Genomic DNA, 12518 nt, shown 5'->3' on the forward strand with positions numbered 1-12518 from the left:
CTACAAATAGCACCTTTTTACTATTTTACTCCTTTCTCTCTTCAAACTTTAAAGATTCTGATATTTCACATGGATAATACTGATTTCTGGAATACTTATTTCATTTACCAGTCTATTTACTCAGAAAATCGAGTAAATATATTTACTTCTCTTTTTCCCTCTAAATTAAATCTATTTAGCCAGAGCAGTTAAAATGAAGAACTATGTAGAGATATTTTGGTTCTGTAATCTGTCTGATAAAGAAATCCTCCATTTTTGTTTCATTCCTAAACCTAATTGTTAATGTGTAATTTTTTCATTAAGTTCACCAATATATATTGATCATCTACTAAGTGTCAGCCACCATTGTCAGCTCTTAGGCTAATCGAAGAACAAAACAGACAAAAAAATCCTGTCCATATGGAGCTTGGTATGTTGTAGTGGGAGGAGGTGGGAAATAAACAGTGAACATAAGAAGCAAATAAATGTATAGCCTCAGGTGATAAGTGATGAGAAAAAAGCAAATATAGAGCTACATCGAGGGTGATAAAGAGTTATGGGTGGTACTAGGGAATGAATGGGTTGCAATTTTCAATGAGCTGATCAGGTTAGACCTCATTGAGAAGTGACAGACATCTGAGAAAAGACTTGAGTGAGGTCAGGAATTAGCCTTATGTGGGGAGAATATTCTAGCCAGAGGGAACAGCCAGTGGAAAGACCCTAAGTTAAGAGCATACCTGATGTGTTGAAAGAGTGGGGGAGATTACAGTGGATGGAGCAGACTGAGTAAGGGGACAGAAGTAGCCTGTGAGGTCAGAGACATAACTTGAGACGAGATTGTGCAGGGCCTTGATAGGCTGATGTGTAAGGAATTTGTTTTTTATTCTGAATGAAATGAAGGGTATTGTGGTTTTGAGCAGAGGAATGATGTTACGAGGCAAAGAGGTTACTTTTGAAATGCACTACAGTCTTACTAGAGAAGTTGACATTTTAACTGGCTCTAGAGGGTCAGAAAGAATTTGCCAGGTGAAGAAGATAGAGATTTGCTTTGGCAGGCTTAATTTAAGAATATTTCCCATCACCATACTCTTATGGAAATAAAGGTACCTTTAAACCAACGTCGTATTTGCGACTTGATTTAAGGTTAAAACTATAGTAATGTCATATAAAGAACTTATTCTTTTGTGACCTCTTATAACTGTTTAACCATGCTCATTTTAAAAATTGATGTTCTAGTTAATAAAATTTAAGGAGTTCCTATAATCCAAGAGACATTTCCGTTTTACTCAAAAATCCAATTAGTCTATTAACAATTTCTTTAGAAAGTGAATAATTGCCATAAAACTATAAATTAAATTGAACCATCCTGTGTATCTTAATATTAACTAATTTTCGTTTAGATACTTTTTTATTTTAAAGGCTCTACACTCAGTTGTGGGGAAATGGAGAATAAGAGAGAATTTCTGTCCTTGAGATGTGGTAGGGGAGAGAGACATGCAAATGGGATAGTAAAATAAAGTATGAGTTCACTGAGTGAGAGTCCTAGAACATCCTCCTCTTTATCTTTGTAAAAATTCTCTACCTATTCGACCTGGTCAGGACTTCTTCAAATTCAGCCTCCTCAACTGAATTTCACCTGTTGAACCATACTTAATATTTTCTTCTCTGACACCCTGTATCAAGTTTGAACTACCAACTTCTTACCTGAGACCTCTACATACTCTTCTCTCTGGAGGTCATATTTTTAGTACTGTTGCACAAGTTTGTAATTTGATTGAGAGCAAGGACTCTACCAGATACGTTCCCCTTAGGGTATGGTCATAGTATAGGTATTCAGTAGTTAATTGGTAGTCAAGCATAGCAAAAGGTAGTATGGAATATAGTTTTTACTATAAGTATGTTTCACTTAATGTTACGTTTCTGAGAAGTTTTATTTGAAAAGTTGACTGTAAAGTAACTTTTTGAAAGGGATAGTCTTTTTTTTAATTGACTCCCAAAATGAAAATAAAGATTTAATACCAGTTTAGGCACAGATTCAGTAAATACTATATTTAAGAGAACAGTGACATTTTCTTTTTTGTCTTTACTCAAGGGGAGTATTTTTTGCACAGAAAGCACTTCATCAACTCTGATTTTTAAATGGTCTTTATAACAAATTCATTTAAAAAAATTCTGACATATATACAAGTGCTTGATCATCATTAAAATAATAGTTTTCATATTGTTATTATCTCCAACAATCATTTTTATACCTGAACAGTGTTATTAAAATATTTATTTAATAAAACTTGACATTTTGAGAATTTTGCAAATTTTGGATGGAAGGAATTAAACTAAGTCCTGGTAACACTGTCAGCGTTTGTGTTATATATCATCATTTTTTTCTTGCGGAACAGACAGGTGAGTCTGAGATGTCATTGAACCTTAGTGTTTGGACAAGATTGTTTGAGTTCTCATTTGGCAGGACAATTGATGTCTATGGTTTTGTGTGATTCTTGCTCTAAATTGACTTTGAACCAAACCTCTCAAGGATGTCTTTTACCAGGCCATTTCTGTGCATAAGGAAAAATGTCTCAGGGCTTATTAGAAACTTATTGAATCACTGCTAAATTAAAGCCTGAATATGCTAATTTACAAGTGTCTAAGCTTGTCTTAGATATTCCCAGATGTTGAACTTATGTGCTAACAGCACAAGAGATATACTATTAGAATATAAAATAATTGAGACAGTGAAAGAATGTATAAACATCATGTCATTATTCCTTGAAATATTATTGCTTTATTACCTGCAAAGCATTCTTCTATGTATCTCCTCACCAGTCCCCAAGATGGTCTTTTTCCTTTCAAATATAGTGTGAACCAAACATTTATTGTATGTGAATAAAATTGTAAATACTGAGACTTTTTACGATACAGCTCAGAAATTTATACTTCATCAATTTTAGGGCATAATTGATAGGCTCTAAATCTAGGTTAAATAGCATTTTGTATATACATTTAATTTTGTTTAGGACTAAATTCAAGTGAGAAACTAGTGCTTACTATCCAATGTAGATAGCAGTCACAGTCAGAAAAAAAGCCTCATATTAAAAGGCAATCTATAGTTGTATAATGTGCCTGCAGATCAGTCAGCATATATTTGTTGAGTGCCTTCTTTGTCCATACTTATTCAGTATAGAAAGTAAGTACAGTAGCAATTTAGATGGAAGGGAACATTTTGGGCCGGAGTCAGCACAGCAGACTTGGGGGCAGAAGATCAGTTTCGGTCATACCTTGAAAGATGGTTAAAATGGGTGAATTGAAAAAAGAGCCAATAAATCCTAGAGGAGGAATCATTATGCGATGTTTGCCAAGATCCCCAGTTTGATTATTTTTTAAAAAAATAATTCAGTGAATTATTCCTCTGACTTCATTTGTTGCAAAGATTTTGTTTTGTTTTGTTTTTGAGGAAGATTAGCCCTGAGCTAACATCCACCACCAATCCTCCTCTTTTTGCTGAGGAAGGTCAGCCCTGAGCTAACATCTGTGCCCTCTTCCTCTGTTTTATACGTGGGATGCCTGCCACGGCATGGCTTAATAAGTAGTGCCACAGGTCCGGACCTGGGATCCGAACTGGCAAACCCTGGGCCGCCAAAGTGGACTGCGCGAACTTAACCACTGCCACTGGGCCAGCCCCCTGTTGCAAAGTTTGTTAAAACATTTGGCATCAAATTTAGAGTGCTCAAGAATTGCTGGTTGATGAAAAGTAAAAATTAGAGTCAAATTTTTAACTGCTTTTGTAAGGAAACCTATCTCATAGGGACCTTTTAAAGAAATTATATCAAACAAAATGATTGTGCTTTTTAAAGAGCTCTAGTAAAGAGTAAAGAAGTCTGAATTTTAACCCGGCTTCATGCCCAACTTACTTTGTGACTTTAGACAAGTCGTTTAGCTGAACTTGCTTGTTTCTATAATGAGAATTGACTGTTTTGGATACTTTTATTTGGGAGCCATATACATTAGAAAACATCTTTATTTTTACTAAATATGAAAATTGGAATATATGAATTCTTAAAAGATGGTAAGAAAATTAATTTCTGACTTATACTTATTTTCCCCCTTTTCCTTGGTAGCGGATACTTTGTTTTCAAGGAAGCTGAATGGGAAATACAGGCTTGAGCGACTTGTTCCAACTGCAGTCTATCAGCACATGAAAATGCATAAACGAATTCTTGGACACCTGTCATCTGTGTACTGTGTAACTTTTGATCGAACTGGTAGACGGATATTTACTGTAAGTAATTTTTAAAATATTGTCTCAGTTTGTATATGAAGTTGAAGAAACATTGCTTGTAGTTGAACTCAAAATAAAACCTTTGTTTTTTCTTTTAATGAAAAACTGGAAATTCAGGTAGTTTAGCTTACTGTAACAGAAGATTCTGCTTAACGTTGGGCTTTATCCAGGTTTGGGAAGTTCCTGAGAGACACGTTGTAGCATAGTCACAGCTGTATTATGGTCCTAAGTCAGGGGTAAGTGTACTTCTCGGTGTTATGTCACATATGCCGTTTGACATTTAAGATGTCTTACAATAATTTTGATTCTAAACCCAGGGCATTTCCAAAGTGTGGTAAGCAAACTGGAGGAGATTTTTAAATGTATTTTTTTATATTATCTGTAGAAACCACTTGCTAGTCTATGGGAAATTTCCCTTAAAATAGTGATAGAAAAAATTTTGAGCCTATCTAACATTTTTGCTGATTACCTTTCATCCTTAACACTGCATTCCTGAGTGTATCTGATGTTGTGTTCAAAGAGGCTCTTTGGGTTTATTTGTTATTGTCTTATTTTAACTTGTCGAATGAAGAAAAGCAGAGTTTTTCAGCTTTAGTGAGAAAATTACTTTTGGAAATATTTCAATTTATTTTTAGGTGCCTTAACTCTTAGATCCTCTGAGGGTAATACTACAGTATTATGGTTGTGCTTATAATTAAATACTACCCTGTGGCCTGAGGTTATGCACTCCTTCACAAGGTCCTTAATTTCCTTTGAAATAAGAACATGGGAAATGCGAGTTAAAGTGAAATTCCTATCTTTGTCTTGGAAGAGAGCAGCTGCGAATTTTACACAGTCACGACAGTTACGGATTTCTCGTTTAAGTAAATATGCTTGTAAACTGAGATTTATTTCTGTCTGCTTCTCCTCTACCCGCACACCCAGTCATCTGTAAAACAGCTAACAGGATGTGGGAAAGGATTTTCATACATATCTTTTCCCTGGCTCTAATCCACTTCAGGCGTTTGCAGATCATTTTCTACATTAGTATTCTCCTGGTTCACCTTCTCTTCTATCTCCATTGTTCGCTACGATACACAATGAAGTGAAATGTTCTAAATTTTCTGACAGGGGTTATTATTTTCAGAGTGGAGATGTCCTAAAGTACTTGATATCCCTATTGCGGTAATTTGTTCTCAAATGGGGAAGGAAATTTAATTTACCTTTTGGAAATTCAATATACTAATAGAAATTCAGCTCTCAAAACATGGAGTAAATTGGCAAATCTGATGTTTAAAAGAATTCTTTCAAAAATAGTAATAAACTGAAATAATGAGAAGAAAGCATTATATTGTGTTTGTGCCTCATTTCAGTGAGTATAAACTTTTGCCATTGCATTGAGATTCTAAAAAATATATAACTTCTTACTTAATTTTTGATGTTAGTAAAGTACCTTATGCAGCTGCCCTGGTGGTCTGGTGGTTAAGATTTGGTGTTCTCACTGCTGTGGCCCAGGTTTATTTCCTGGTCAGGTAACCACACCGTCCGTCTGTTGGTTGTCATACTGTGGAGGCTGCATGTTGCTGTGATGCTGAAAGCTATGCCACCAGTATTTCAAATACCAGCAGGGTCACCCATGGTGGACAAGTTTCAGGGAAGCTTCCAGAATAGACAGACTAGGAAGAAGGACCTGGCCACCCACTTCGGGAAAAATTGGCCATGAAAACCCTGTGAGTAGCAGTGGAGCATTGTTGGATAGAGTGCTGAAAGATGAGAAGCTGGTGTGAAAAGATCGGGCAGGATTCCACTGTGCTGTGTGCAGCGTCACTAGGTGTCGGAATCAACTCCACAGCACTAGCAACAAAAAATATCTTGTGGGAATTCTTTCTTTAAAAATGAGAGGGATGGTAATCACAAGCTTTATGGAGCATTGTGTGTGTTTTGATTTGAATTAGGTACATAATCTCCTAGAACTTTCTGAGGAAAAATGCAGTGAAATAATGTGCTGTTGCTCTCTCATGAGTTAGTAGAGTGGTAGGTACGGAGTTGGGAGAGCCAGGGTTAGCAAACTAGGACTGGTGGGTCACATCCAGCCAACCCCTTGTATCTGTAAAGATGATTTTATTCAACCACAGGCACGCTCAATTGTTTACATATTGTCTACGGTTGATTGTGTACTACAACAGCAGAGTTGAGTAGTTAAGACTGCCAAACTGAAGATAATTATTATGTGGCCCTGTGTGGGAAGGAATTGCAGTGCCTGTTCTAGACATTTAATTCTTACTTTTAAGAGCATTTGACCTAGGGAACAGGAATTCTATGTGAAGAGGAAGCTGTTTTCAATTATTTTCCTTTAGTTGAAGATACATAAAGGGAAGAAAATTATCAGTGTATTATTTTACATGGTCTTACCAAGAGTCTAAAAATGTTGATTTTTTTATATGTAGTATAATTTGCTAGTTGTGCCAAACTCATAGTCTCATTTGTAATTTTTTTCTGGTGATTTGTGGTTATAGACTACAAAATGTTACCTTGTGATAAGAAACGCAAAATATGAAAGCAATGTTATTTAAAATTTCCTTTTATTTTTATGAGTATCACGTCAGGTGGCAGTAGCATGCATATGTGTTCACTGTTCATATTACTTCATAAAGTGGCATGGCTGTTGGATGTTCCCTCATTCCACTGGAATACAGTAGTCACTGACTAATGCTTTGAAAATTGTCTTGAAAAATGATAGGATAAGGGTTTAGGATAGTAGATCTTGATTGACTAATGAACGATTCCTGTGAGAGAGGACACTGTTGTTATTTATTGGAGTAACAATTCAGTAATAGACAAACTCATATTTCTTTTTTCATGTCTTTGGTATCTTAAGACCTTGCACATTTATTACCAAGGTTCTCGTGTAGATATATTTGAAAGCTTTTTCCAAAGAACTAATTCTCTTGAGTCCTGCACAGCTGGATAGCACTGTGGTTAGGAGCATGAGCTTTGGCATCAGGGAGCTCTTAGTACCACTTCCTAGCATTGCAGCTGGGACAGGTTACTTCACCCTTTTCATCTCCAGTTTTCTCATCTCTTAAAAAAGAGGGAGACAAATAGATAATAGCACCAACTCCACAGGATTTTTGTGGGGTTACATGAAATAATGTATATAATTGGTATAGAACAAGGTAAACAATGAGCTATCATCGTTGTAATTGATGAGTGAAATTCTTTATTAGGAAAATTTACCAGTATTTTGTACTAGAATAGTTTAATAATGGATGTTTCTCAGTGGAATAATGAGAAGAACCAAGGGAGGAAAATAGCATAATTACCAAGTTAGAATTGCTTCCTAATTCTTTGTTGTTTTTTTTTTTCCACTTGGCTTCAGAATCGTTGCCTCAAATAATATTTACTAAAGAAAAGCAGAGTCAATGAATTCTCTCAGGAGCAAGCCATTCTCTGATAATATGAGTATGCATGTTGAGGACCATATAAAAAAATTTTCCTCCTTTTTCAGAAAAAACATGTATCTCTTTTCAAATTAAGGCAAAAGAGCATAAAATATTTCTATGATTGCAATACGTTATAATAAAGACTATGAGTTTATGCATTCCTTTAATGAACTTCAGTCTTTTAGGAGCCAGACACTGTTCAAAACACTTAGGATATGGAAATGAAAGACAGTATCCGTCCCTGGAGAGTTCACAAATGTTCAGCAGACAGTATTGATATAATGTGATAAGAAGGTTGATAGAGGCTGCACAAGATACTGAAGTATCACAAGAGAGAGGTACCTAATCCAGTGTGTGGTAGGAGATATAGTAAGGGAAACTTACTAAGAAGTGATACTTCAGCTGAGTTGAGCTGGATATTGCAGACTTAGGGAAAGGCATTTACAGACTTTGGGAGAACGTAATAGGCAAATTATGTATTATTGGATATGGCAAAGAATAAATATGGGTCATCATTAAGCAAGAGCTAGAGAGCTGTTGGTGGGGGACAAGGTCATCAAGATCCTTTTGTGACATACGAAGGAGTGGAATTCTTTCCTGAAGGTAATGGAGAGAAAATGACAGATTTAAACAGAAGAGTCAGTAGAATTTCTCATTACTGGTACCTTTGGCATTATTGTAGAGGATGGATTGAAACTAAGTCTGTATACAGAGGAATTGGTGAAAAGGTTCCGGCAGTGACCCATGAAAGAAATCATCAGGGCTTGAACAGAGTCACAGTGGAGGTACGAATGGAATGGAATTAACAGATTAAAAATAGAATCTCTAGGATTTAAGAGATTCATTTGAATGTAGGGAGCAATTGAGAGGGAAGAATATGGGATGACGTGTTTTTAGCTTGTGTGACTGGTTAGAAAGTCCTGTCATTTACTGTGGTAGGGATTTAAGTGGAGAAGTTTGTGAAGTGGGTTGCGTCAAATGTGAGACACTTGTGCAGATAGCCAAATAGAACTGCTCAACAGGCAGTGTGAGCTCAGGAGAGAGATGTAGGCTAGAAGATTCAGCTTGGGAATCATTGAATATGGAAATTCATTATAGTACCTCATATATATGTAACATAAGAAGACTGAAACTTCAGATTTCAAAGCAGATGAAAGAAAAGGAGTGGAGTCAGTAATTGAGACTAAGAAAGGGCTGAGAGGCCAGAGAAAAACAAAAAAAGAAGTGATGTCTTAAAAGCCGAAGAATTAGTATTTCAAGAAATGGAAAACTAAAGTAAAATTAGAACCGAAAGGCATCTTTTGGATTTGGCAGGGCCATTAATGACCTGGACAAACTGCGTTTCATTTTAGGATCACTGAGGTGGGATTGAGACTTAATGTAGGCTAGTCTTTCAAAAAGCTTGACGGTTAAAAAAGATAGGCTGTTTTCTGAATACGGAGTACTGTCACTGAACTTCATACTTCTTTTATATTGTATTTTCCTACTATGATGGAGTGAATTTGTTTACATGTCTGTCTTTCTATTAAGTTGTGAACTTCTTACTAGCAAGGACTTTTTCTTAAACCTTTTTAGATCTGTAGTACCTTACAGAGTATCTGGTGCATATAGTGGCATCCAACAAATGATGAATGAATCAACCAGTTAGAGATATAAAAATGAATAATGTCCTTTCTTGCAAGAAACTTAGATGGTATTAGAGGAGATATATACAAATATGGTATGTTTCCACAAGATACTGATCAATTCAAAAAGGATAAATTACAACTCTACAGGGGAGAAACCCTGTAAACACTAACATGACAAAGTTAACTTCACTAATGGTGGGTTGAGTTGACATTGTGTGTCCTCTGAAGTGGTACACTGAGAAAAACAGCATCTTGTCTGTGGGATTCCTACCAAGACAGCATGACCTGCGTCTGATCGTGAAGAAACATTAGAGGTTCAGGGTCATCCTACTGTTTTAAACTTCTGAAGACATGAAACAAAGAGAAAGCCTAAGGAAGTATTCCAGATTGAAGGAGACTGAAGAGACAATATAACTGAAATGTAACATATGTTGCTATATGGAATCCTGGGCCGAAAGGAAAAAGGAAACCTTGTCAGGATAGTTGACAAAATTTGACTGGGGCCTGTGGATTGCATAGCATTTTTGTCAGTACCGATTTCCCAGCTTACATAGATGAGTGTCCTTGTTTTAAAGAAATGCACACTGGGACATTTAGAAGGGATGGGGCATCAAGTCTGCAGCCTGCTCTTAAATGGTGCGAAAAAGACTAATGGTAATAGGTATGTGAGTTATGTGGAAAGAAAGGTGGTGATGGAGCAAATGGAGTGAATTGTTAACAGTTGATGAATCTGGGTGATGGAGATATGGAAGACATTGGTACTAGTCTTGAAACTTGAAGTTTGAAATTAGTTTGTTAGTAATGGAAAAGAGAGTATGGTAATTTATAGGAAGATAAATCTTTGAAAAACTGGGTCAAGGAGAAGGATCTAGGAGAACAGACTTAAAGATAGGAGAGTGGTCGTGAAGGAGGATAGATAGATGAGTAAATAGAGGAAGATGGGATGTATAAAGAGCAATTTACTTGGACTTTTTAAAAGGAAGATAGTTAATTAGGTTTGCAATGAGCAGATTCTACTTTTCAGTGTGAAATATTTTGTCTGATAAGAGTCTTCGTTAGAGAATGAGACTGGGTTATAGTGGTGAGTGATAAAGCCTGGTAAGAGAAAAAGAGTGATGAATAGGGACCAGTTAGGGGGAAAAAATTGCTGAGTAGCCTTAGCCTCCCTCCCGAATAAATAGAGGATTCATGAATTTGCAGTATTACAGATTTAGTATGCTTGTCTTCCTTTCCATAATGGTACTTGGCATCCAGGGAGCAGGATCAGGGCAAATGATGATGAGATTGATATGAGGTTAGTCATTGGTGATTTAGGTGGACAAGCGAGTGAGAAAATTGGGCACGTGTTGAAATGATTGACACTAAAGTTTAGGTTAATTTGTAAGGGAAATGAAGTAGAGGTCTGATCGATTGGTAAGAGAGAAAATCAATGACCTTTTCCTGAAAAAAACATTGAACTAAGTTTAAATTATAAGCAGTTTTTAGCTGCCTGAAGAACAGGCTACTTTTTAGCTTGAATAAGAAAATGACATTGTAGTGTACATTGACAATATGCATTATGTGTTTAACGTTTAATTCTGTTTGTTCTAATGACATCAAGAGGTGAAATCTGACTCAGGAAAGCCATGTGTTGTGGTAGCAAGAGAAACTAGAATTCTCTTTGTTGATTCTGCCAAGCAGTGCCAAATCCTCCACGATACTGTAAGTCTAAAAATCACATAATTTCTTTTGTTTTCATGTCCAAGAAGTAATCTTTGGTTAGTCTGCACAACTGATGCTTCCCTTTTAGCAGAGAAAGCTTTACAGATCTTCTTTTTAATTTAAGGTCATCTGAGCAGAAATTACCTGCTGTACTGTTTCCAAATGTATGCAGTCTCCTGCTTGCAGGAGTCAGCCTTACTTTGTCATTTACTGCTCCATCCTGTAAAGAACTTTCCTCATCATTGAACAGTTCACACAGTGGTCACCTCTAATCTTCTAGCTTTTAGTTTAAATAAATACATAAATAGTTCAGTTAAGCCTTTAAAACTTGCCTTCTAGAAACTATTAGATTTGGGGGGGTATAAACTTTTTAGGTTCTGCTTTAGTTTCTGCATAGAATTTAAGTGATTCAAAGGCTTCTGCCTGAAGTTATTTCATACATTTTTCATATCAGTAGGTAGGACATTTTTTCTAGATTTTAAGGAGAATTTTGATACTTTAATGCAAGACAAAGTAGAAAGCTATGTCACAGAGACGTGTGGAACTTTCCTTTACTAGAATACCAAAGCCAGATGTGTACCAAACAATGCCTAGGCTTTATCAGAGTCAGTATTTGTTTCTATTTATTTGGGTTTTGCCTCTCAAACTTTTTATCTGGAAGAAACTTGGCAGTTTCCAAAAGGGATTCAAACATACAGGAACATTTTTGGATAGACAAAAAAAAAACAGAAATTGCAGTGTAAGAGATCCAGTTGCTTGCTGGAAGGAAGGGTTGGTGCCACTATCACCATCGTCTACGTAAAAGTATTAAAAGGATGAAAGTGATCCTGGAGTAAATGTCTGATACACTTTTCTTGCTCTGTCCTGAGCTACAGAGCAGTTTGTTTTAAAGGCATGTGGTTTTATCGTGTGTATGATTTGTTCAGGTGTGGTGGTGGAATAACAAATTTATAGGGTTCTTCAAGCTAAATTCTTATGCTTATGCAAATCTAAGTTTTGTTTAAGTCCCGTTCTTTCTTACCAGACCGTTTCACAAATAATATCTACACTGTTGTTTTTTAGGATAAAGATAAGCTACGTTTTCAGCTTCCTTTGCCTTATTTTTTCATCGACAAGATGTCTTGACATTAAAAAAAAAAGCAGTGTAAATTTGGTGTCACATTTTGTTTGGGGATTTGAGTAAGCTAAAGCTACACATTCTTCTTGTTGTGGTTTTTTTCAGTTTCTGCTAGGTTTGACATGAACAGACAAATGATAACATATTAGTGAGCACTCTGTCACAGTAATTATGAGCGTTTTACGTTACGCTTATATGTTGCTTAACAATGGGAGTATGTTCTGAGAAATGTATCATTAGGGATTTTATTGTGCGAACATCATAGAGTGTACTTACACAAATCTACATGGTACAGCCTACTTCACACCTAGGCTGTATGGTACAAATCTTATGAGATCACTGTCATAATATGCTATCTGTTATTGACCGAAACATCACTATGCAGCGCATGACTTGAA

The 12518-nt window shown here is 36.1% G+C and overlaps 1 protein-coding gene across 4 annotated transcripts in view; it reads left to right on the forward strand.

The window, feature by feature from the left end:
- The window catches only part of PHIP (pleckstrin homology domain interacting protein), a 130952-nt gene that overhangs the window by 29549 nt on the left and 88885 nt on the right, over positions 1-12518 (forward strand). For all 4 annotated transcript variants that reach the window (XM_046674974.1, XM_046674977.1, XM_046674975.1 and 1 more), the window contains exon 4: positions 4092-4252. In XM_046674974.1, coding sequence (XP_046530930.1) covers positions 4092-4252 — 161 coding nt within the window. The remainder of the gene's footprint in view (positions 1-4091; positions 4253-12518) is intronic.

The sequence above is a fragment of the Equus quagga genome, chromosome 11 (genome assembly GCF_021613505.1).
Source record: "Equus quagga isolate Etosha38 chromosome 11, UCLA_HA_Equagga_1.0, whole genome shotgun sequence".
NCBI classification, from domain to species: Eukaryota; Metazoa; Chordata; class Mammalia; order Perissodactyla; family Equidae; genus Equus; species Equus quagga.